Source organism: Vanacampus margaritifer, chromosome 6, assembly GCF_051991255.1.
Source record: "Vanacampus margaritifer isolate UIUO_Vmar chromosome 6, RoL_Vmar_1.0, whole genome shotgun sequence".
Classification (NCBI taxonomy): Eukaryota; Metazoa; Chordata; class Actinopteri; order Syngnathiformes; family Syngnathidae; genus Vanacampus; species Vanacampus margaritifer.
The window spans coordinates 16,750,229-16,778,175 of NC_135437.1; the positions used below are offsets into that span (position 1 = coordinate 16,750,229).

The 27,947-nt window shown below is 40.6% G+C and overlaps 1 protein-coding gene across 7 annotated transcripts in view; it reads right to left on the bottom strand.

The window, feature by feature from the left end:
* The window catches only part of mef2aa (myocyte enhancer factor 2aa), a 72,285-nt gene that overhangs the window by 26,024 nt on the left and 18,314 nt on the right, over window positions 1-27,947 (bottom strand). For all 7 annotated transcript variants that reach the window (XM_077567732.1, XM_077567733.1, XM_077567738.1 and 4 more), the window contains exons 2-3: window positions 18,444-18,704; window positions 11,907-12,110 (exon numbers count right to left, since the gene is read on the bottom strand). In XM_077567732.1, the coding sequence (XP_077423858.1) occupies window positions 11,907-12,110; window positions 18,444-18,497 (258 nt within the window). In that variant the 5' untranslated portion in view covers window positions 18,498-18,704. The remainder of the gene's footprint in view (window positions 1-11,906; window positions 12,111-18,443; window positions 18,705-27,947) is intronic.

Genomic DNA, 27,947 nt, shown 5'->3' on the forward strand with positions numbered 1-27,947 from the left:
TGAGGCTGGAGTCATATCCTTCCTTTTGGCTCGCTCTATTGTCTCAGTCGTTAGTGGATAGAAAGAGCTAAAGGAGGGGCCAAGTTCTGAGCGCCAAAGTTTAAATTTCATTTGGATGTATGAAAAGAGGACTAAAAAAAAATTAAATGACACATGATTAAGGCCTAACCTTTGGACACACCACAAAGCAGAACCACAAGCCTAGGTGATGATTCAGGATTTGATCGACAGGATTGCCAATTAAAATGCAACTGATTTGACCGAGGACTGTGAGAGGCTACGGCTGTTCTGAGACCGTCGTGAATGATGACTGATGCGACAAAGCTATTAGCCCCCGCAGCCGCCGAGAGTAATCATCGGCCCCGCGTATTTCCAGTGTGAGACGGGAGGGAATTCAACTGCAAATGAATGAAAGACAAACCAATGTCATCAGGAGAATGAGATCACAGACTGTGTCAAAATAGAAAAAGGTGGCACAGACAGGGCTGGTTTACAAGGAAGTTGAGTTCCTATAGCAGCAGCAGCATAACCCAAACTTGTATGCAAATTGAAACACGCTGTTGTTGACTACTAAATTATGCTATTGCATAACGTCGCTGCTATGTGGAAAAACACTTATGTCCATTTTTTCCCCATTTTTTAGATTTTCACGTTTTTGGAATGCCTGCATTCAGTTTCAACCCAAAAACATAAAAATGTAAATAAATAAAAAATGAAAAAGATAACAAAAATGGACATGAGTGTTTTTCACATAAAAGTGATGATAAGTTAATTTGTGATTACAGTAAATACTTCTAGGTCAAGAATATTAAACAAAAACAGTAAGTATGACGGGAACTGACCGTGCCATGTAACCTCACATTACTAGGCTAGTTCACTGCAAGCTGTTTGCAACCTTGAAGTGTCGTAACTAACAGATGTGGACTTTTCATCACTATTGACGGAAGGTCCGTCGTCAATTCGTCATTGATGGATGCCTTTTTTGTTGACGATTGCCAAACAATAGGAAACTTCGAAAAATTGACAGAAGTGGGTTTCGTCCATCAAACTACTCAATCTGTCAACGATGAAGTGCCCATTTTAATGACGAATGACGGAAACATTGACGGAGACGCACTTCGAATGACTGACTGACAATTACAATGTGGTTCAACTTAATTAAAATATTGACAGATTGGCGATAACGGAAGGGTGTCCTAAGTGTTGAGAACTGACGAATGACGGATGCTCCAAATTCATTGAAATGCCTACCTCTGACAATTAGGCTAAGTATTTGTATGAAAACCATTTCTAGGCCGTGAATATTAAACATGAATATGTGCATTGTGCAGAGGTAAGGTAACTACCATGCCTTTTCGTGCCGTCGTCTTACTGACATTAACCTCGAACTGACGTGTTGGAACGACATATTTAAAAACAGCAACAATTATCATTTCAGTTTCAACCATTTACCTCCATCTTCCCTCCGCTGGCCATTGAGTGGATCATTAGCTGCCAGGCCGTTTGAAACCATACCCCCCACCCTGAACTCCAATCCTTGCCGGCCTCTAAAATATTCATAAGGACAATTAGGAGTTCCGATTAAGTGAATACGGTGAGCCGGTGTTGGGCAGCAGAGAGGGCAGGAAATGCCAGCAGGACGTCTGTTCTGCAACACTCTACACCCTGACCGCAGACCCGAGTCCTCATCAATCTGAGGCAACCTCCGTATTCTGGCCCCGGCCGGTCCAGGTTGCTGCAGATGAGGGTGATAGGTGGCATGCTGCCAACCCATCCCAGCAGGCTTTGCTCTGTCCTCGCCCCTGGGCAGCAGGAGGTTGGCTGCACAGCGGGAACACCGGGAGGAGGGGGGCACAAGGGCGAGCTGGTTGTTGCTAACTCAAAAGACACCGCTGTGTATTTCAGCCCCTCATTGAAGGTCGCCGAAGAACACAAGGGTGGACTCAGGGCTTGTGGTTTAATGATCTTTTAACAGCTTCGCCAACGTAGCTGCCGCCCGACTAGATCCAATCAAATTAGGTCAGCCCAATCTTGACCCATTTCATGTGGATCATAACACACAGGTTTACGAGTGGAGACATTACGCAATTAATTCCCACCATCCAACACGCGCTGCTTCCAGTTATGTTCAAGACCCCACAGTGTTGTTGTATTTCACGGCTTGCTTGTGTAGTACGTGTCCTGTGATTCTGCTCTGTAAACAATACAGAACCACAGACATCCAGCCATTGTCTATACTGCGCCGCATCCTGTTAAGGGTCATAACAGGACTGGAACCTACCCCAGCTGACTAAGGATGAGAGGTGGGGTACACCCTGCAATGATGGCCTGTCAATCACAGTACTGACATATCACAACAGAACCACTCAAACCAGTCAGTGAACTATGGTTTGGGGATCCACAAAATATTTTGTAAAAGGTAACATTTTATTTAGAAACATGCATACCTACATACGGAGACCAACTTGGCAAAAGAACAGACTAGTCCACTTATGCATCCCTACCTTAGATTCGGACCAATAAAAAAATATCCCTGCTTGAATAAAGCACCCCAACAACCTCAAACCCAGAACAAAAGCTGTATTATTACAATAAAAGTAGTATTCTACGGACCCCCTAAGGTGACACGGTAAGGGAAAAAAATTAATTTGCATTCCCTCACAAAAAACAAAGATTGCGAGATAACGCAAATTTTTTATAAACGAGTTGATGTACTTCCAGGTCATCTTCTGTGTGACCAAAAGCGCCAGGATGGAGCGTGTAGCAGTGGGAAAGTAAACGCTCCACGGTCGGGCCCTAAGGGCTCCTTGGAAAAAAAAAATTCACCTAAGGGGTGCCTGGAGTCAAACTCGTGCCTTAAACAGCCTGCTAAAGCTGGGTTTGAGCTGTTCTGTATCAGCGTCATGGATGCAGAATGGGTGGAGGTGGGGCATTGGGACCAGGCCATCCCGCCAAAACTCATCTGAGAGGACAGTCAACGCAATGCCTGGATGGCAGAATAGGGGTACAAAAGTTTCACACAATCCTGCACCATTGTAAACTTGATGCCAAATTATTCATAACCTGGTCACATTACTATAACTACTTTTTTAACTCTTTCAATACATATGACGTATCAATACATCATAAGCGTCATAGTCGCTGCTGATGAAAGAAGAGAGTGAGATTCTAATCTTTCTTTTGTATGTTCCATGTTTATATAGCAATAGAACACAATACTCTGTGGCCCTTGCAAGATCAATCAAAATCCAGTAAAACGGCTGGTATTGAAGTGGGTTGCTCCAATGAAAAGGGCTGGTATTCAATGAGTTAATTGCTTGAGTGAAAAACAGTTGGATGGCTTTGTGATGGGGATTTGTCAAGTTAAATTAGTGTAATCCTTCGTACAACTATGAGAATTAATTTTATTACAGAAATAAAACAATCTATTTTACACACATTTACATTTTAACTTTTTTTTTTTTTTTTAGCAAAAACATTTTACCCAGGGGTGGATTACATCATGTATTTCATAAAAATCGGTTTTGTAGTACTACCAACATTACCCAGAATAAAATAACCAACGTAAAATAACCTGACATAAATCAGAAATACATTTTAAAATAATAAATTTTCATTTTTGTTTTGTTCTCTTTTTACTTGCACATCTTATCCTTTGCAGGGAGATGAGAATATTAGTTCCATATTTGGAGATGAGATAGATCCTACATGAAGCATTAGCGTCACTGCTAACTAATGTTTAGAATAAAAAGGGGGGAAAAATCCACTGATACTTGTTTTGTGCTTCCTTTCATGCGCTCTGCAGAGAGACCCTCAGTGTGAAATGAGACATACGCAACATAGTTGAGAGGGTGGAAAAGAAGCGCTGACGTCAATGAAGCATGATTTGTGCCAAAGGCAGAAATCGCTTGGCAGTAACCTGGTAACAAGCACCGTAATACTAAGCTGAGACATAATAACAACGTTGAAGGCCTGACCAGGTAAGTAAGAAAGAAAGAAAGATAAAGAGAAAAAGAAAGAGAGAGAGAGAGCTAACCCTAACTTAACAATTTCAAGTTGGCAATGCATTTGCTCCTTTCACAGTCTTCTTTGTGGGATAACTACATGAACAATCCGATGACTGTCTCATTGCCCACAGATAACTACATGTGAGGCGGATGAATCTTTTTTTCCAGCGAAGCCCAAAGGGAAAGAGTTAGAAAAAAAAATCCAACACTTGGCTCACAACAGAACCTTGGGAAGAACCCAAAAGAAAACGCACCTGACATCCACGTAAGACAATGCTCACCAACGTTTTTCACCTTTTTGAAAACAACTTCTTCGGTACTGATGAATGTAAAAAGCTACGGAACCAGTAAGATCCACACTTACGAAAAAATAAATGACCTCAAATTACCTTTATACTTGTACAGCGGTGCCTTGAGGTACATTAGAAGTGTTTATTTTATTTTATTTATTTATGGTGTTGATACACCCGGTTTGATTCCACATGGTGGCAGTGAACTCAAATTTGTTAACTTTAAATCAGGAACAAATAATCACCCCAAAAAAAAAGGTGTCATGGTTGTTTGATGCCACTCATTTATAGTCCTCTTCGAGCATTAAATGAGGGGAATTACATGTTGTGCATTTAAAATGACCCTCTGCTAGCTTAATGCTAACACATAATGGGAAATGCCAGGGAAGGGATAATAAATAGCATTGATATGGTGGAGTTATAGGACTTCAACCAGCCCCCCAAAAAAAAAAAATCCTACAAAATTCACAAAGTAGACTCGGACAAAAAATATGGAAAAATGAGCCACAGGACTAAATTAGATTTTAACATTTAATTGGTTTATCAATGTGGCCCAGGCATTTGATTACAGCCAATACTTGTTAGCTTCCCTAATTAGTCCAACGGCCCCAGAACATAGACACTCAAATTTTGTATATCAAGGACAAGCATGTTGAAGCATTGTTGTAATCGTTTTAATGCATATGTTTGACAAATGCTTTCACTGATGTTTGTCTGTCTGATCACATTGTTTTCAACTCACTCATGTCCAGATGTTTTTATATTATTTTCTTTTCACCCAATTGGGCCAATTGCGAGTAAAAAATAAATAAATAAATAATCCGAATTGCGTCACTTTAACAGAGTAGCGTAAATCCAGCCCAAGAGTATTAACAAGACTGGAACCACCTTAACCAGCTCTTCCTTCAGATTAACAACAACCCTTAAAAAAAAAACAGGAATACAAAACTCAAAAATATACGTACTAAGTCCCTTTAATATCACTCCAATAAATCACAGGGCTCAAAAAGGTTATTAAAAATGTGCCGGCAGAAAATTTCACATATATTGCAAAACCCTACAAAATCAACATCAAGGCAATAAGCCTATGTCAATAGGAATGATATTTGGTTTTGCTTAAACAGGCAGAACATAAAAAGAGGAAACATTCAAATGCAGAGAGAGAAGACAGCTGACTGTAGACTTACAAAATAAAGTATGAAGTATATTTCAGTCCTTTTGTCCAGATATACAATACAGCCTCTAGGTCATACATTATAAAACAATCTAATGAAAAACAATAATTACTAAATGGAAATGCGCCCATTGGCGTTCAGAATGGAATGACAACACCGTTAGATATAATGCCTTTAGTTTTCAAAACGGCCATGTGTAAATGGTGCCCTGCTCATTCAAATAATTGGATTACAATTCAAAAGCAATAACACATTGCCAATTTCATCCGGAAAATAGCGGTTGAAAAATGTTTGAATAGGTTCCGTTCTACTCTTTTCTACGCGAGTTTTGTTCAAGGTCTTTCATTCCAACCCTGCCTCATTCATTTTTCTTCCTATGCTTGCCCTCCTCCACAGCCTCCATTTCCGTTGAGCCACCAGCGATAGGATAATTGATCAATCACACTAATTGAAGAGTAAGGACAGCGAGCCCACCATAGCAGATGTGCCAATTTGCATTCATTAAGACAGAAATGAGCCTTAATCACTACGGCGCTCAGGTTTTGATTGACAATCTAAACCCCCGCCCACCACCCACACAAACTCCAACCCTCACACAATGCCCATTCAGCACCATGACATACATGGTTGGTCAAATATATATGTCTTAGAATTACAGTATAAATTACACATTGTCTGTTTTTACGCTGAAAATGTTGAATTGGCATTAGTAGTAACATGACATGCTTGTTACCAGGTTACATTGTATCATCACTGTGCACACACACACACAAAAAAATTCACTGACTAATGAAAACTAACTGATTAATTCAATTTAAAAAAAAAACAGGTGAATCGCAAATTAGTATTGTAAATTGCATTTATTTCAATATGTCAATTCAAAAGGTGAAAAGTTTCTTTTGTATTATTTTAAGTTCTTGAAATGGTTAGTTTCGTGTTTTTGTAGCTGTAAACTATTATTACATTTATACAAAATAAAATCTAAATATTTATTTAATATGTGTGTACCAGTAGTAAATCTATTGAGTTTCACTTTGAACGACTTTCCATAATTTTCTCTTTTAAGAGTAATATTATTCGTTAAAATACCAGATATTTGGATATACATGTATTTCACATGACAGCAACATTTCATAATATAATTTATAGATAAGAAAATATGGCAACAGATCTCAACTTCAATGAGAAAATTAAATATATTCTCTGCTACTTTATATAATTTTCTACTTAAGTAAACCGTAAGAAAACGGTGTCCTATTCACGTTTCTTTTGAATAATTATAGATGTTAAACCTTATAAATGGGGCAAGTAACAATAGATAAAAGATACCCAGGGAGTGCTTGGAAAGACTAAAAGTGGCTGACATTCTGGAACGGTCAGAATTTACATTTTGCATTGAAAGATTTATACAAGTCCATTTATAACAAAAAAAATTGTTGATAGCAATTGTGATATGAAAGCTAATGGAAGCTGCCTGACAATTATATGCTCATTTCCTCTTACTGTAGAGGTCGTGAGAGAGGGAGGCTGTTCTTTCATGAAAAGAAGAGGAATTGTCCATTTCCCCCCCCAAGGAACAATGGCCAGCCCTATTTATTATGAGGGAAGATAAGCCAAATTTCCCTATGAATGATCGCTGCTTGTTTACGTTCACAATTCATCAGGACACAAGACATGCAAGAGAGCCACGAAATGCAAACATCTTTGAATAACAGTGAAGGCTATTCATTTATCACAGATAATTTGGTATTTGACTCAAATTAGGTTAGGGTCCATTTACTATAGTTTAATCTGTATATGATTACTCTTAATGTTGACTACATGTGCCTGCAAACTGATTTGAAAATGCAACATGTACCTTGATGGCTCTGCGAGAAACCTGGCCAATCAAAGTCGAGTCTGCAGCGTGATTTCAAATGTTTCGCCTGTGACGCACAGGCGTCCCTCTGTGTCCACCATCACGGTGTGAGGTTAGAAGTGGAGCAAGGGCAAAATCTCATTAGCTCCACACGGGGAGAGAAAAAGTGAGAGAGGGAGGAAGAGTGAATATTATTAGATTAATCTAATGACGAACTGCAGCATTTTCATTTGTGGCATAAAAAGAATTCAATAAGAAAGACAATTGGGGCAGTGGAGTTAAAACCTGTCATGAGGGCTTTCCTGCTTTCGGGACAACACCAAGACACAAAAACGCCACGGACAAAAAATAGACTCTCCGAGAAAACTGTCTACCTACTTAAAAACATTCAAAGAACTTCTTCCAGGAAAAAAAGGATGTTGTAGGTAAGTCTGTGTCTTGTTTTTTTGCTCGGGCAGCATTCCTTAAAACCCCAAAATGACTCTAGATACAACTACCTTAACCTTGGTTTGCCACACTTTCCAAAATCATTGTCAATAACGGCTGTTCTTTTTAATCCATCTACAAACGCAAGTCAAGAGTCTACCCTCCAAAGGATAAATTGAACATCAAATAAAATAATACACAACCAATTCCTAGAAATATGTCTGTGAGCAGAGACAGTTTGAATTTTTGCCAGTTTATGACCAATCAGTGATGCTAATTTACATAATAACTGCCCCTGTACTACGCCCTTGCAATGGACAGTTAGGCTGCTCGATGCGCCACTGTCAAACAACGGCCATACTGGGAAGATATGGTTTAATTAGTCATTCTTGTATGGCCTAGAAACGGGCAGCGGGTAGGTGACCATCTCTTTCGCTGGAGTAGGTCTCGAGAGTCTCAAAATCATGAACAAGGCAGTGTGCCATCTAAAAACAGCAGTTATGATTCTCCCACAAGGCCCAAAATCCAATTGATTGGAAACAGACAGTTGGGTTTTGGGAGAGCCCAAAATGTAAAATCTGAATTTTTTTAGACTGTGATGTCACGGTGCATCTTATTTATATAACATCGCCCCACACCCAGTCTTCCCTGTCCAGGACTTGAGAGATAGGCTGGGCAAAAATCTGGCATTTTCAAGCAATCCCTAGACAACACAGAGACACGATCATGACAGAACCAAAATTCGTGGGCATAGATTCAGCATTGGCTTCTGAAAAGCGGCAAATACCTAAATTTGCAAAGGAGATCATTTAACTTTCAGGCTTTTTTCATCCCACTATGGAATATGGGTAGTAGATGATCATCCTGTCACAACACAGAAGCCCACTGTCTTCATGGTAAAGAAAGATGCAATCACAACTCACGAGCCCGCCTGAAGACAAGACTTGTCGACCAAAAATATGTGGCTCATTATTCAGTCGGGAAAAACAAAAAGCTGAAAGTGTAGACAAGTGTTCTACAACTGATACCAGTCAAGACTGAAAGGAATTTCCCTTTGTACTGTATTACATTGAAAATAGGCCAAAACACTGTAGTTCTTGCAGGCCAGCCGACTCTATCCGTAACTTTAGCTTTGCTTTTGGTTTGAACGTATAGACAGTGATTTTCCACCGAAGTGCCTGTAAGGGTACAACTGACACACATGAAAGCGCTCATCCATTATCACTCACAAATGCACACACAAAGAAAAAATCCAGGCCGACTGTTCCGCTTTGGATTATGAGCCAAGTCTGAGACAAAGTCCACAGTCCTCCACCGGGTTATCAAACTGTGGGCCAGGCTCACATCTATCCATCTGTGGAAAACATGAGACGTTCTCCCAAACTGTACACTAGTTATCTGCAGATGCTACTGCTGAGCAGGAATGTGACCTTTTTAATTCAGTTTCTAACCAAAGGACGACCATTCCTGTCAAAAGTACGAGGATCGCATTGACCCGGCAGCCTCCTTGTTGTAGACAAACAGGCACATGATTGTTAACATGGCAAAAGACTGCTTTAACGCAATAATTTTTTTTAGATATGTGTCCAGGAAAAGTGCTCTCATGTGAGGCTCGTTTCTCTTGACAAACAGGGAGTTTGGAATTTGGATTCTTGTTGTAATTCCAAGTGGGGAGCCTATCGAAAGGGATGGCTTAAAAGGCTTACGTTTGGATGTCGTACACAAACGTGTAAGAAGACTGAATTTCAACAGTCTATCGGCCACCTTTGACAGGGACGAGCGAAAGGCGGTTGTGTGTGTGGTGACGCTCTGAAGTGGAATGGCTGGGTTATTTCTGCTCTGCTTCTTCACTTCTGAGCGCTGACCATGTAGCCGGTAGGCAGATGGGGGTAGGAGAGGAGGGGGTTGGTTTGTCCGGGACAACGCTGCCTTGTTGTCGCCTTTTGTGCACTGGGGTGACGCTTCCTTGAGAGTAGCCAGAAGGGCTGCAATCAGCTCAGCTACAGGCTCCCCATACATGTACTGTACATGAGAGATCTTGGTGTGATGATTAACTGGGACCTGGATTGTAAAGGTCACTAAAAAGCTGTGATTTGTCTACTTATGACCACTCAAAGAATCAAAGATCTTCTGTCCAAGTGTGACGGTGTTCATTTTCACTAGATTATTGGCCCATTGCGGCTTTTACAGGTCTGAACAAAAAAATCAATCAGACAGCAACTGGTCTAAAAGGCTGCTGCTCAAGTTCTTACTGGTACTAAGAAACCACATAAAACTGGTCCTAAAATCTTAACACTGACTTTCGGTAAGTCAAAAAATAGATTTTAAGATCTTACAGTTGGTGTACGGTCTTGGAGCTAAATATGTTGCAGATCCCTCAGGTAATTGAGTGCAAGCTTATTGAGTGTTTCCAGAGCCAAAATAAAACTAAGCAAAGTAGCATTCAGTTTCTGTGCTCCTCAATTTTCAGACAAAATTTCAAAACAACAAAGCTCTACTCAATTTTATAAACATTTTTGTTCGTTCTGCTTTTTCAAAAATCTAAATGTAACTTTAAAGCTTTGCCTCTGTGAAGCACTATGGAATTACCTTGTGTATAATGATGCCACACTAATAAATATGCCTAACACCGATATGTTGACACAAACATCGGTGGTATGTAAGTATGCAAAACAAAAAGTGTGGTGGTACTGATCAAACTATCATCTCAAAACCTAGACGAGCAAAAGAGAAGAAATTTGTGGTCACCGTTATGTAAGAAAGGGATGTGTCCATTTATTTTTTATGCAGGTGAGCACTAGCTTTTTTTTTTTTTTTTTGCTACAGGGCCCCCCGATGAAAGAGTGACTGCACGAGTCTACTGGCTTTCCAGAGCACACTCTGCTCCAGCTCTGCCAAGCAGGTAATTCACAAGCAGTGGCAGCAGCGGCATGAATAAAAGATAATAGGCCACAGCTGACTCTTCTGTGCTACATGTAATGTCTCTAATTTCACAGAGTAAAAGCCTTCATAAGGTGCACTAGGCGACAGATTTCCTCCCTTAGAACCCTGATATCTACTAACTGGCTAAAGAGGAGATTTTTGACAGGGGAAAAAAATTATAAAAAATGTGATGTATGTGTATTTTGATCAATAACTAGACATGAAATATTGAGGTTATGAATGGCGCACTATGAACATGTTTGTAAAGTGGCATAAGAATATGGCATAATAAGGACTTTCATTTAAAAAAAAAAATGGTAATAATGAATTTGCTACTCTACTAGCATACAGTAGTTTCTGACTTATTTTGCTTTGATGAAAAAGGTTTGCTTTCAGTTCAAGAAAACATTAATTTTTTGGGGGGTTAAAACAAAAGAGTTGGAATACAGTTAAACGATGGGTCTTAGAGGCAATTAAGTGTATTTCATGAAGCTAAGAATTTTTTAATCACTCCAAACTCCAAACAGATTTGAACCATCATCCACAGAACAGTGAGGCAGAAGTGCTTAACACAGTGATGAACTGGCATATTTTTCCTAAAAATGTATGTCAAATTCTCAATTGTTGCAATTCCACTGATAGAACAACATCTTGTTAGTAGAAGGTCTAGAATTAAGATCCCACACCTTCATTAATGTCATTTAGCACAGTTGAACCTTTTGGCAAACCATTCTCTAAACTGGCATAACACAGTAGCCTGCCAATTGGAGGACACACAAGTGATGCCAAAAGCTGAATTTCTATTGCACTTTACAGCAACTAAAACCCAGGTTGAAGACATGTCAGCGACAACAGGGACTGTATCTTTGGGGAAACAGGTTCCTTATGGTGGTCAGATAGGTTTCCTCCACCAGTTACTGGACATGAACTTATCAGGGAGTGCAGAACTCATGTGACCTATTGAAGAAGGAAACTTTTACATATGCTTCATGTCCAAAGCATTAGCAAAGAAAGCACTATTATCTGGGTAAAGGGTGTTGATGAGGGAGGGATATTCCAAGGCCTTATACCCAGAATAAAATAGTTATTCCATGTTAAATGCAATTTGCCAATTTAGGCGACAGCTACACCAACAAAAGAAGTAATGGGAGCTCGTGGAGATGTGTTGCTGTTTTTTTCCCCCCACAAACTCAGTCGAAACACACACACACACACACAAAATGCTCACCTCCACAATGTCGGAGTTGGTTCTGCTCTCATGGGGCTCGTTGTACTCGGTGTACTTGAGCAGCACTTTGTCCATGTCCGTGCTGGCATACTGAAACAGCTTGTTGGAGCTGTTGAAAATGATGAGGGCTATCTCGCAGTCGCACAGCACGCTCAGCTCGTAGGCCTTCTTCATCAGGCCGAACTTCCTCTTTGTGAAGGTAACCTGATGGAGAAATGGAAATAACAGTTGGTTACATGGGAATACACAAAACACATAACTCAAATGAAACAATACTGTTAAGAGTTGATTTAATAACCATACAGTGATGGCATTCCACATTTTATTGTTACAGACTTATTCCAAATTGGTTAAATTACAATACGAGGATACCCGGCACTGGAGAACCTTTTCTGAATTTGACCAAATTCCTGGAGAAATTATATACTCGTATGTACAGAGGGCCAACTGCCTTCATTGCATTCCAGATTAGTGAGAATCAAATAATCTTCAATTTGTGTTTTACTTATTCTTTGTCTTTTTTCTGACACCAGTTTAAAATTAATCAGCTTCAACAAGAACTGTCAGAAAAATAGAAGATAAATATACATGCTGGAAGTTGCATCGAATACTGCAAGTCAGTGAGTGGTGTCCAAACTCTGTCCTAGAGGGCTGGAGTCCTGCAGGTTTTGGATGTTTCTCTTCTCCAACACACCCAAAGCGCATCAGCAAACTCTGCATAAGACTGATTACGATCCTGTTCATTGGAACAGGTGCGTTGGAGCAGGGAAAACATCCAAAACCTGCAGGACTCCGGCCCTTGAGGACTGAGTTTGGACACCAATGCTCTAATAGACTCCCATTGAAAGACTGGAGCACTTCCATTGCTCATTTTTCATTTTACAAGACATGATAAGCAATTTTCAAAAATATTTAAAACAGTTCCTAATTGTCTACCTAATAGCTAATAACCAAATGGCTTTTGTCAAAAATTTCTATAGAATTATTTGAAAATGTAATGTCAGCAGGCATCCTAACATCACAACGGTTTTGATAAGCGATCTGAAGCGATTTGACAGACAACAAGCTGTCATCCACTAGAAATGTTGGCATTGGTCCAACATGTCTAGTTAAGAGGTCAGTGCAAGACAGCGAGCTGAGTCAGAGGGGTCCATACATTACTGTTGCCGCTGACTCCATATACGGAAAGATATCTGTGTAGCGCAGCACAAGCTTTGTAACTTGAGCCCTCAGATGGGACATCAGGTCATACATCACTCCAGCTGGTAGTGTAACCCCCCCGCCAAAACCCCCACCCCAAGCAAAGTGACTATGTTCTGTATCTGCAATTTTTGTTTCTGTGGTGCACACGAATCAACATTTATTTATTCTTTAAAAGTGATGTCTCTTTTAAGTGATGTCTCTTTTAAAAGTATTTACAAAATAATAAACAAATGTTGCCCTAAGAGCTTTTCATTTTTGTTGGCCCTTCCCAACTTCTATTTTGTGACCAATTTTCCTTACTACTTTATTTCTTTCCGTAACGTTTCTGCAATTCGGTCTTTGTGAATGTCACTCGATGATGGGCTCAAAGCGGATAACAATATGAAGGCAGACAAATGGATATGCACAGAGACCAATATCAGGAGAGCACCTTGCACTCCTAACCAGTTCCACTGAGCGCTCAGCCCTCACTCATCTGCCCGTCTGCGTGTCTGTTTGCTTGCTCAACCTAGCGGAACGTGCGCGTAGGGGAAGGTGGGGGACTTCACGTGAAGGGAAAAACGATTAACAAATTGTCCGCTCTTTAGCAGATGAATGCAGGGCTTTAAGCTACAGAGAGGAGCTGATCCGTTTTTTTTTTTTTCTACAGGAAGCATGCGGATTGAAACGCTGAGGCGTAGAGACTTCGTTACACCTGGATGGGTGGCAGAGTGCTGAGTGCACGGCTGCTGAGCCAGTCACTTCACTTACTCCTTAGCAAAAAAACATCAACGCACAAAAACAATGACATATAATTTTAAATAAATACCTATATATATCCCAATATAGCAATTTTCCTTAAAAAAAGTATATTCTTCTAATTTCTAGTTCCTGATCATGGCTACAAGAAGGGGCGCCGATACTGGTATCGGCCGCCGTTACAAGTACAGATAACTTGATATAAGGCCAGGTATTGGCCCTATACCAATATTGGTATTGGTACTTGACCATCCCTATAAGTGGCAGATAATTATTTATTTATTTTTAATTATTGTGAGAAATCATTAACATAATCAGTGTCTTCAGTGTTCACAAAAAAAATTCACAAATGAAATAACATTCAAACAGAATTTGAACAAATTAGTTATTTCAAAGGTGTGTATCAAACTGGTAGCCCTTTGCATTAATCAGTACTAAAGAAGTTTGAAAAAGGTTGGTGAACAATGCTCTACAGTAAACTCAAGCTAATAAACCACAAGTTGTTTGGGCAACACATAGACACTTTGGGTTATCTGTAAACCATTTTTTGTTCTGGATGATTTGGTAAAATGTCTTTGAAATTATATTAAAAGCCATTTGGGATTATAATTTGTGATGTATTCATGGTTTAAACTATTACTAACATTTATAGTGACTCAGGGAATTTCGCTATTCGAGTAAGAATAGAATAAGTGATGTGCCTTTTTTTTACCTCATGACAACCTGAAATGTTTTAAATACGTCGCTATTTATACATAAATATAATTAGAATCACGAACAATTAAAACCTTTATGATGGCATCAGTTGAGTCAGTGGGGCATAAACACACAAACATCCACGGGGTAAATGGGAAGCGCAAGTCAAACACACCCACAAAGTTAGCGTGGGTGTATTATGCTTATGATAGCAACATTATATGATCTGCCAAGGTCCATTAGTCTCTTTAATAGTGGATGGATGAGGTGGAAGGATGGATGTATGTCTGAATCTACGGCCAGGCTGCAATTAGCAGAAGCATTCTTGCTTCACTCTCAGTTATTTTGCAGTTTAAAGAACAAGAGCTGTGAACTACATCCAAAAACACCTTCGCTCTGGCAGTAGGAGCCTTGGAATTCACCCAAAATGGCTATTACAGATCAAAATGGCAGACTTTTGACAACTGTTTGACCCACAATGGAAGGCATAGGCAGCATAAAAACATAAAATAGAAAAAAGCTTGGCAACTTAGCATTGCCCATCTGTCTCGGTTACCTGCTTTCAATAGGGGCTCGTTATTTTGAATTCCCTATTAGTTTGTCAACTTACGAGATGCTTCAAACCTAAATGTGTGACTTTGGACTATAAACGTTGACGCCATGCATGCCCAAACGCAGTGCCAATATGCTTCAGATTGGGGCTGCCTGTTCAATTTGAGCATGAGTTTCACCCCTTATGTGTCCTGTTGTAATAAACATGTCTACACAATTTCATGTTGATCAGTAAAATTGGGAGTCCGGGGTCTGTGTTTCCAAGGGGCCCTTCAGAGTGACTTTTGGGAGGTTATATATTTGGTACTCCTAAAACATTTTCACCAGCGATGGTAAGCTTTCTGGTATGTTTATGCTTCCCCAAAAGGAGATTTATTTGTCAAAATAACAGATTCCAAGAGGGCCCCCCACCCTTACATATTACTTACTTATATTTAAATCTGCCAATCAATGTTTTACTCACATTCCCATCATTATGTGCACCACAGTCAAGTCAAACAAAGCCACCACATACACATGTGCATGCGCACACGCACGATCTCACAGAGAGTTGATGTGCCAGTCAAAGGGTCTATCAATGTCATTCTTCGGGCAGAGGCGCCAAACAAGACAATCAAGACATCTGGGGCTTTGACTGCAGCTGTGACTGGGCCATGGCGGAAGATGCCAGAGTTGCTAGCACCTTCGGAGGGGTTAGAAGCTGCAAGCCTTATTAGAACCTCATGTCGCCCCTGATGGCAGACGTGAGGATTGAGAGACAGCAAGAGGGAGAGAGAGGGAGACAGACAAAGAGGGAGGGAGAGAGACAGAGAGAGAAGAGAGAAAAGAGGAGAGAAACGAGAGAAGGGGAAAAGAGAAACAATAAAAGTAAAGAGAGAAAGAAGAGAAAAAAGAAACAAGAAAATAGAAGGGAGAACAGATGAGAGAGAGAAGAACAGAGAAGAGACAAAACGAGAAGAGAAGAGAAGAAAAGAGATGAAACAAGAAGAGAAAACAAAGAAAGTGAGAGAAAGTGAGAGAAACAGAATGACAAAGGGAGGTCTAGCGCCAGCTGGCAGCGTGATCTTGGCCCTCTGGCTGCTGTAGTGCACAGTCCACTGTCCACTGTCGGTCTGCATCATCTCTGCTGGAGAGAGCAAAGTGCCCCCAGGATCACCAATGTGGACAAATGAAGGTGCAAAGGTCTTGTCCTGGGTGGGAATGACCTTGAAATGGTATCCTGAAGTGACCTTGAACTGAGATGGAGGCCACGTCATGCTAATTTGCAAATTACAGATCCTTAAATGAGAATGTTAAATAGTTACAAAGCCTGACATGTTACAAGACTTGCTAAATGAAATGCACTTGGATTAAATACAACTTAACCTTTAGATTAGCATTTCCCAAACTTTGAGATCAAAAACATGTCAAACCTGAAGACCAGCTTTTTAAAAACTTACAGTCCATTTGAGACTATCCCAAATTTTGGTTTGAGAAAAAAAAAATATGCACATTGCTTCCAAAATGCCGCCTCTATTAGAATCTGTTCCATATGCCTGTTTAAAATTCCTATTCATGAACTCCTTGAATGAGAAGAATCAAGCATTGCTGGACGGTCGTTATCTAGCATTCATTGGCAATCAACGTGACAACCTGGCTTGATGATTGGGGCTTTTCTGCGTGCTGGACTATCACGCAGCAATGGAAGTATTTGATGGTGTATGTTGCCATGGAAGGGAGCAGGTATCTTGTTCAAGGATACTTCGTACAGGGCCAATCGAACCTGCAGCTTTCACACCCCCACGTCATGTATTCAGATCAATAAAACCGAGCCTGTCAAATGACAATTACGAATTTCACCTTGAGCCACAAACGGCACCATCCTGTACAGCGGCATTGCCATCTTGACACACAGCAGAACAACAAAAACAACACAACGTGACAGTGGACCAAAGAAACTGTCCGAGTTCAACTCATACTGAATGTTCATATCAGTCGTTTGAGAAGTTTAGTGGGAGGCTTGGATGATGACATCTTTTACTAAAGACATTTTCTTTATCTATAGTGACTTAGGAACAGGCCAGGGTGGGGTACACCGTTCACCAATGTATACTATTACACGCTTGTTCTTAAATTAAAACGAGTTCACTTCCAAGAGCTCCTGACCAATCAAGAGTGTTCTGAAGAGTGCTTTTTATCTGATTGATAGTTTATTTCGCAGGAGCAGACGGCGTGAATTCCATCCAGCTCTGCGGCTACTCCAGACCAGAGTAGCAGAGTATGCTATGCACCCCACTGACCCGCCCTGCTAAATGAGAGGGTGCTGCGGTGCCGTGGCCGCCCCTTAATTGCTACCAAACACATTTCAGAGAAGGGGAGCCATTCCTACTACCAAAGCCCTGGGAGTGGGGTGGGCTGACTACCACCGCCGCCCAGCGCTCCTGCTGCCTCATCAATTTTTCTGGCCGAAATTGCAGGGTGGCAGGGGACGCGCGTCTGTAAATATGACAAAGAAATGTCACGGTCGTTGTTGAGTTGGATGAGACTTGAGGGAGGAATGTCGCTTTACATCAATGCAAACAAAGACAGCTGCTGGACTCTGGATGGAAGTAAGGAAGGAGGGAAAGCTGGGATGTAGAGTAGGTAGGTAGGAAAAGGCATTTTGATGACACGAGACAATTTGGAAATCACATCAGCGTCGTACAAAGTACATTAAGAGCACTCAGTGCAGACCTCTGTCAAAGCTTAGACAACTGAAATATTTTCATTTGATCTGCTTGGATCAAGAAATTATTATCAAGATTCCATATAAACGCTACAAATTATAATCTTATCTTGTGACAGTTGACAACAATATGAGTTGTGTTAAATTTTTTTTTTTTTTTCATGTTAAATTTAAATTGGGCCCTACGATTTACTGTTGATTTTGCTCCCAAAGTCCACCATATAAGCGCTGGAAATTAATTCTCTAATCTAGATCAGAACTGGACAGAACAGTGTCCAAGTCTGCATATTCAGCGGATTTTGTTCAAAAGTAAGAGTAAGCATCAAACATGCACTGTTGTTGTCAATGAGCAGCATGTGGGTCTGTCATTAGCACGTCCACGTCACAGTCAGGAGGTCCAGATGGCATTTTCTATTGAAACACCTCCCAGGCAATCTGAACACTGTAATGTAATAGCCATTGATCCATTTTCTATAGCACTTGTCCTCGGTGAGCTGTAGCGTATCCCAGTTGTCTTTGGGCGAGACAGGAAGGCCTCAACAGAGATTCAAACCCCGAACCTCAGAGCTGTGAGGCAGACGTGATAACCACCAGCCTACGGTGCTGCCAAACAGTAACATCAAATTGACTTTTTGAACATGTACCTGTCTGTTCCTTTCATCCATTATCCTGGTGATCTGTATCTTCTTCCGCCCCATGGCTCCTTGTCCTTTTTCCCGTCTCTCTGACACTTCACGGACAATATTGGACAATCGACAACACACATGCAAACACACATACACACACACGCACACACACTTCTAGTCCACCGCTCTCCTAGCACATTGTGCACGTCCTTCTTCTGGTATGCGCACTTTCACCGGTCTCCACGCACCATATGCTCTTCAGCAGTCACCCGGCACAATCTACAAAAAAAAAAAAGACACGGCCATAGCGAGTGAGCAAGAGAGAGAGAGAGAGGGGACAGAGTTAACATGACACTCGGTAATGTCTCCTCAGGCACTTCAAAGCACAAGTGTCTTCTGTTCTCAATGTCATTCCGAGTATGAAACCCACATGTCCGGGGCCTTATCTCCTCATGTGACCCACAGCTGAAGTCAATGAAAGACAGCCTGTGACAGCGGGGTATATTAACAGACTATTACATCACAGTTAAAAAAAAAACTTTAACAACAAAAATCAACAAACAGTTAAGACGATAAAGGATGTCAATTATCACATTATTATCATATGACATCCATCTATCTTTTGTTTGGGTTTATGATTTAAGAAGCAGTTGCTACCTAGCTACTTAATGGCTTGTGCTAGCAACAAAATATTATTTTCAGTCTTATAGAGTAGATAATGATAACGGCAATATCATGATATCGTTGCATTCCATGTGTGCATTTTCAGCACCCACTGGTGGTTAGTTTATTAGTGAAGTGTAATTTTAATTAGGCATGTTTTGACCACCTAAGTGTAAGACCCAAAGTAATGGCCAGATGAAGGGGAATGTTAACACATTTGAGTTCCACTATAAATTTACTTGATTCACAGTGTGAACTTAGCAAGGTACTGTAAGTGACCTAATATTACGTTTTATTAGTGATTGTAGGTGGTTTATGTACATTGAGGTTAATGCTACCTGTACTATTTAGAACTACATGTATATCTATTATCAGCTAATTAAGCATTGTATAGATGAGACATTTACACGAAATTGCTCAATTTTATTTGATTTATCTTATTTGTTCAACAGAAACCACAGCCTCAAAACCAAAAAAACAGTCAAAGAGAAAACCTGGTTCGATTATTGCTCTCATAGACAAAACGTTCGAACCAAACATACTGTGGCAGTTAATACTCTCATAAATCAGTCATACCAGGAAATAATTGTAAACATCTCCATCAAAAAACATTACTTTTCGGACGTTTCAGCCAAACACAGCATTGTGAACTACATAGATCATGATACTTTGCATGACAATAAAATAAAAATATAAAATGGCTGGCCAAGCATATTTCTGTCACTGCTGTTATATTGTGCCTTTTCCTAATTATCAGGAGCTTTTTTTTTTCTTTTTCTTTTTTTTTTTAATATCGCCAACCTCGCCACAATACCTTGATAATTAGATCGTAAGGTTTGCATCGTGACAATTTTATTGTCACGTTTGTATATTGTTACATTCCTATTACAGAGTCAGATTTTCTGTACTCGTTTGATGTTTTGTTGGTTATCGGTTAACTCTTACCAAGTATGTAAAAATGCAATTATTTAAAGTTTCAACCATGTGCACAAAAAGCGTTTACGCTCCGTTTGCAAGCAGAGAGTGGTGACATCGTATTGACCTTCCCAATCTGACCACGATGCCAACTTTGCTCTTAAAATGATTAAGACAGCACCCAGTCCTAGGCTGACATCCGTACAAGTCTCCTCAGCTGCAAGCGAGATCACGAGAGTGAAAAAGGTGGGAGTATATGTATATAAATACATATTCCCACATGTGTGTGTAACCTAGCCACTGTTCCCTTGGGAACATCCATGTCCGTCCTAACCGTTTCCCTAACAGAAGAATTATAGCCCCTGCCCTGAAGGCACATCAATCACTTTTTGCGAGCAGATAAAACATGTCTAAATACTGCATTCCCCCTTATGGCTGCAAATGAAGAAGGGTTAACAACTGCGACAATTAGATGCAGTTAGTAGTGAAACAAGCATGCCAGAGGCAGAATTGGCAGTGTCAATGAAAATGACCGCTCTCCAGTGGCACGCAGTCATTATGGCTTATAGATGAACTAAAATTATGGTGTCTGGCTTTCTGGCTTTCTGGATCAAGGCAAACTTGACTAAGATCACCCTGCTAAGCGGTCACAAATGTCCATGTAAGCCAGGACAAGAAAATGTGTGAACTTGATTTTGATCTAGAGCTGGGTAACTCAAAATTTTACAGAATCCAATGCTACAAAGCTCCAGGGGTTCTTCAGTTTATGACTGAGTTCTGTTCCTACAGCAGTGATTTAGGTTTGTAACGAAGATATGTACACAAGTCAGAACACTTAGCTTATTATACTAACTCAGTAGTAAATTCATAATTGCTGTCAACATTTGTATTACAAAGACTTCAGGGCCATAAATATCAAAACAATCAATTGAAAAATAACAGATTAAATAAAACAGCTACGAGTGTCACTTCTTGGGCCACACGTTGCAAACTAGTTCATTTTATGCCATTCATAACGTCAAATAGTCATGATTACAGTAAATATTTGGGATAAATACTGATGCCGTGGTAAACGATACCTGCGTAGCGATTCAGGACTAACATTGAAGTTATCATGTCAGAGTATTGGATTGAAGTTAAACATTGTAAAACTGAAATCAATTCTGAAAATCTGATAACTATGTTGTCTATTATTAGGTTTGTGCGCTAGCTACCAGTTAGCTTGCTTGCTAAGGGGTAGCATGCAGCGCTAGTACGAAATGCTAGTGGTCAACCCCGCCCATATCATGCCAAGAGTTTTTAGTTTGTGTGAGTTTTTAATTTGTCCAAATGTTTTCATAAAAACTCCTGCTAAATAAGCTTTTCAGGATACTACAAGATACAATTAACTACAGTGCCCCTTTTGCATCAATGCTCAGTCAGTTTATTCAAGTAACCACATTAAGACTCTCACTAATCAAGACATACTACTACTACTACTACTACTACTACTACTACTACTACTGCACATTTAGCATACATAATCCTACTAAATAAACAATTCTTATGTATTAGGGCTAGTGAAACAGCAAAAATAATTATCAATTAATCAATGTACTGTACCCTTTATGCTGATGATTTAAATAAACTAAACAGACGTTTCAGGTTGTGGTTCTGTGCCCAAAAGCCATCTTTAGCTTAGCTTCGGGCTAAGGTTTGTTCGGCGTATGCAATAAATTGAGAGAGCTGCACACCTGCTGTCTGAATTCCCTCTCAGCTTGTCATTTCACATCTGTGTAAGAGAAATGTCATGGCAGCGTCCATTATGCCTCCAGTCTTGAGCTGTCCTGCTGTGACAGCCGGGATAATGATGTGCAACATGCTTGCATACTTGATTTGCAGGTATCGCTATTCTTGCATTTGGCTAGATTTTCTTGATCAGCCACCAGGGATAATGATTGGTTTATTGACTTTTAAGCGAAGCAAGCAAACCAAAATACCTAAATTTCACTGGTTCTCTTTGCATTGTACAAATATGGCAAGGCAGTGCAGTGGCTGAAAACAATGGACTATATGCCACGGAGGAGGTGGGACTTCCGGGTTTTCACCCATCAACTTTGTTTCCGTTTCCGGTTTGCGACGTTCGGGCCGCGTCCCACTACTTGCGCGTCCGTCTTTGTGCCCTTAGTTGCGCGTTCCCGTCGACAGGTGCGAGGCTGCGATTGTGTAGTGTCTGTCTCAGTGTCCGAAGCATTTCAGATAGCCGAGACGCCCTCCCGCCGATGAGCGGGAGCGCACGGTTGGGGGGTGCAGGGGTGGGGGTGCGAGTGTTGGAACGCGGCCAGCAGTGGCCGGAAACGGCGCTGATGTTTAAAACCCGGAAGTCGGAAGTCCATGGCATCTACCCCATTGCAGGGATCAATATGCTAACTAGTAGTGATGTATTCATCACCAAACATGTTTCAAGCTGCACAGTTATCTAAGTTATATAAACTATCCTAAACCGCAGTCCCCCTGTACCAAATAGTGGCACAGTTTGAGTTGGATATTTTGGATACCAAACAGTATTGCTTGTTGGGAACGGTGCTATAGCAGCAGATGTATCTCAAAAATGTGTATGGAGGTGTGGGTGGGGGCAAAGTTTGAAGCCATTCTTGGAAGAGGAAATCATAAGAAGTGTAGCCAGAGAGCCTGGCTCACGTTACAGCAGGGATTCCAACTGCTTATCCTCACAATCCAATCACAGGCCTCGAGTAGACAAGATTCCACTTCCTGCCCGTCCACTTCCTGTTATTCTTCCGCACGTCTGCATGTTCTCCGCAGTCAAAGGCTAAAGCTGGAGAGGAGGAAAGGGAGGGACCACCTCGGGGACACCCTTCCCATCTGAGCACCATTGTGATGATTAGTGCGAGACTAAACAACCACAGAGGGGCTCATCTCTGGTGACTACACTTTGCAGGCCTATTATGTTTACTCGTAGGTTGATTAAACGGGCTCGATGACGTGCAGAAGCTTACAATTGGCCGGTGGAGACCTTTCCCTCTTTTTTACTTTCCAAAGCACTCATCTGGTTGGTTATGTAAGAATGAATCACGGAAATCCAGTCAACCATTTTCTGTACCTCTTATCCTCATTAGGTTTGCAGGTAAGCAGGAGCCTATCCCACCCACACCTATTGGCAATTTTGAATCTTCAATGAACCCAAAAGCATGCCGAGTACAGTACCCCGGACAAATCCCATTAGAGATTCAAACGCAGTTGTGAATACTGTGAGTACGGACCACTACTGCAGTAGGCTACTGTGCTGTGTCACCACTGGAAGGGTAGCCTCAAAACAAACAAACCTAAATGACCGCTTTTACCAATTTGGTTCAATGGAGCCTTGACATCCGTGTGGTAGGAAACAAGCAGCACCTCCCCCACTACCTTGTTTCGGCTTTCATCAGGAGTTGTTGTACCTGTAAATGGGGCTGTTGGCCTAAGGGGAGCAAAGGCGAGCCAGCTCTTTCCTGCCCCCCACCCCAATTTACTCTCCATCCACCACCCCACCTACCCCCACCCCCTCTTTTTTGTGGGCTTATCTCTCTCTCCAGTGGCGAAAAGGCAGGATTGTAGCCCCTGCAGCATCACTAGTGTTAATGTTGCCTGATGATAATCTGGTGGAGGGGCTGATCCCTTAACAACAAACAACCCCTCCCCGTGCTTCTTTTCAGACATGATTGTCTCGTTCCCTGCCTACTTTTTCTTTCGATGAGTGGATGTTATATCTATGTTACTTGTCCCACAGTTTCCACAGCAACTAATGAGATGTAATTAAAGAGTGAAAATGAGTGAAAAGGGAAGAGCATTGACCGAAAAATGTCGAAGGATATAGGGCTGGGTGATGAAAATTTGGGATTTTCTTCACAAAAATGTTATTTCCCAGAACAATGGTATACATTTTGTGTATTTTAGTATTTTGTGGAATATATCTTCTTGTCTATTGCCAAAATCCCACTATATCACAGAAAATGTGTAGTTTGTAGCGATTGTTGTGGGTTTTACAGTAAACTTCCTGTAATGGCCTCACATGTGGGTAAGGAGAGCCACAGTCACTAATATACTTTATAGCAATTTATGGAACTCCACGAGAACAGTAAAAGACAAACACATTGGCCACAGTTCCTCCCCAGGCACTCACATGTAGCCTTGCTGACATCATATGCCATCCAAACAAAGCCCCGCCTCTTAAAGACACATATCTACAGAGACACTTCCTTACTTGGAGTCGTTTCTATATGTTTTATGCTTGCAATTTTTTGTGTTTGTCCAAAAGTTAAAAAGTGGATATGAATTAAGTTTAAATGTGATTAAATGCTAATAATGCCTGGTGAGTCAGAAACTTATACATGGGAGTTCAATGTGTGTCTCTAAATTTAAAACTAGGTAAAACAGACTCTTACAAGAGTGGAAACTTGAAAGTGATACAGAAGGTCATGGCATATCTTCCTCGCCTTACTCGATAAAGTAATATGTATCATACCCACGCGACGAGTCAGATCAAATGGTGTATAAAAATTTATAGTTGAAAAGGAGAGTGTGACCTAAAACTAGCGCACACGCCCAAACGGCAGCCGAGCAGACAGCGAGTGGTTAATCTGCCACCATGACGACGGCAGCTCGGCCCAACTCTCCAATGACCCAGCTGTAATCCCTCACTGAATCAATGCAAGTTCAAACAATCCTTCATGCAGCTCGCACCTTGCGCGAGCTGGGGAATGGCGAGACTAGAAGCTACTTATCACCTACGAAATGACATCAAAAGGAACTAAAACCCCCATAGGAAGGGAGAGAAAAGGTTTCACCGGTTGGCCAAATGACACCGCCATCTGAAAACCAAGCAGATCTGCGCATCATTTACAAAAAAAATGTAAAAACGATGACGACTAACAACCAAATAGGATATGGTACGCTGACAGCGCGAGCGCACAGACACCTCCATCACACTCTCGCGCAACTGTCAGGGGAAGAGAGGACTATGCAAGGTGACTTTGACCGAGTGCCCTGGGGTTTCACGAGAAGACGACGCTACATTAATTTCATGTCTCTTTTCTAACTGAGTTAGTAGCACAGAGCAGCGAATTGAGAACAAAAAAATAATACGGACCCGTCAGCATTAAAGGTAAAGGGATGCAAAGAGGCAAATAATAATTTTAAAGAATAACAAAAATATCTATTTAGATTGATTGACTATAACATTTTCAGCGCGCTTCCCGTGTTTGGTAGATGTTTTGGGAAAGTGAGTGTGATCAAATATCATATAACTTATTGTTAAACGTCAGCATTACGAATGTCACGGCTCGCCTGGGATAAGTTGAAATCACAATAACTGCGGTGTTGAGTGTGTTCTTATAAGGAGTGTTGTCTAGTGATTGACATAATCTGAAGTAGGAGTGTGACGATATCTCGATACGGCAATAAATCGCGATACTTTGTCTCACGGTCAATTATCGATATGCCTAAGTATCAATATTTGTAGTTAATATACATTGTTCATTACTTATTGAGCAATTACTTGGTGGGCTGCTAGGGGGAGCGCCTCATAAGAGTGGCGGGGAAATGTGCGGAAGTCTTCAGGCGAAGAAGACTCAATAAAACACCGGCCGCATACAAGTCATAAAATGTGGGTATGGGTAATGTGGAATGGATACATTGCGGATTTTATAACATGAAAGAGAGAGGAGAAGGACTTTGATATATGCAAGAACTGTCTTACAATAGGAAACATGACGAATATGAACAGTCACTTACAGCGGCATCATCCAGAGCTAAAGGTAAGAGCTAATAGTTCTCTACAGCAAAACTCCCTTTGAATTCTCCCAGGGCAAAGTTGGTCAAGCACAGCATCCCTTCATATATTTGCAATCGATCTCTGCCCGTATAGCATAGTTGAGAATGCTGGTTTTCGCTACTTGATTTTGTTACGCGTCAGGGGCGCGAGGTTGATGTTTTGGTCGGGGAGGTCGCCTCTACACGGGCGGGGGCAACACTACACGATAAACATACGTACATACATACACAACGCTATACCTCGCAAAACAAAATTGAACTAAAGCTCACGAATGTCGGGCCAGCCTCCCGACCTTCCATACTGCACTAGTGCAACAACGAATGAGTAATGGCGTGATGAATGAATTACGATTTACGGCGGAAGTCAACACGAATGAATAGTGGACTAAAAGTGACCGGTCGAATTTATGGCTAAGGTTTATGGACAGCGGAAAAAACTAACACACGAGAGGGGGCTGGCTAACTATAAACAAAAAGAGGAGTACACACACAAACAGCCAGACCACGACTGAAGAATACCGGGTAAAATAACCGGGTCGAAAAAATTTAACTGAGAAAAAGAATACCAACTTCCAAGGCTAAACTAATGCACTTGAGTAGTCAGAACGAGTATGTCTCACCAGCAACAAATTGACATCTATCATTTATTGCCATTTCCACGCAGTGATTGCGAACTCAAATCATATGTGCTCTTTTTTTTTTTTAAAGAAAAACATGAGCTTACTTTTACAAATGTGTATTATATCTTCAATGTTAAAGTTTTAAAACATTTTTATGTTTCGACTTTTTGAAGCACGCAACTCCTGAGGAATATTAATATTGATTTAATTGGATTTAAAATATATGTAATTTTATTTACTTTTTCAATGTTACACAGAAAATTGTGTCAAGTTTATAAAATGAACCAAATGACTATGTGACTGACATGTTGCATGACAATAGTGTTTAAGACACAAATTTATTGACAGAAAGTAGACTTGAAAATGCGCTAAATTACTCACTGTGAAGAAGACACCAGTTTTAATATTGTGTTTCAGTGATGGTATCGTGGACTTATTTCCTGACCAATATATCGATAATCGCGGTATCGTCACATCGTGAAATAATTGTTATTGTGAGACTTACATCGCAAATTGTATCGTATCCTAAGTCGGGTTGGCCAAAATTGACCGGTTAGTTTGTGTGGAAGCATCAGGGTGCAGAGTTGTGGGTGTTCTCATTTTGTCTTTGTGTGTTGGATTCATTTGGTTCAATAAAGGGTTGAAAGTGAGTCAGCAACTGTGGCATTGTAACACTTTAATTGCTCAATTTCAATGAATTGCCCCACTTCACTTGGGTGGCGGCACATCTGAGGCTTGCTCATGAATAAAATTTGGGCTCGTGACACAGCAAAAAAAATAAATAACAAGAGACACGTCAAAACTTGAAAAACAAGTTACTACTTAATTATACTTTCTTACCTATTATTATTAATAATAATGGTAGATCGCGAACGATATGGAGCTATGAGGCCGATGCCAACTCCGATTTCCGATATTTGGTAGAATTAAATTCCCATAACTGATTAATGCGGCCATTAATTTAAAAAATATACAATGTCATAATGGTATTAAATAACTTATTTTTTGGTCCCTTAACACTTGCAACAATAAAGATATCTACTACAGGCAGAACATATAACTGTTTGACAATACTTTGTCCCATTGTACTTGTTAAACATTACAGCAGAAAGAAAAAAGAAAGAAAAATTGCCCATTTTGGGGGGCTTGATGTTTGAATGTCTTTAGTGCTGTGTAAAAACAAACAAACAAATAATAATCTGATTTGAAGACAGATAATATCAGCAGAGCAGGCCTTAATCACTAGTAATCAATGATCATACATATTAGGGGTGTTGGAAAAAATCGATTCGGCAATATATGGCGATACTACAGCTCGCAATTCTTGAATCGATTCGATATGCAGCTGAATCGATTTTTAAACATCAATTTTTTATGCTGGTGTTTTGAGAAGATTCACAGAGTTGGATGCAGAAAAGAAGGCTTGACTGTGTTAACGTAAGGGAAGATGGTAGAGGGGAAACGAGACTAAAAGCAGCATCCCGCACCCATGCCATCCTACCTCAGAGGTAGTGTG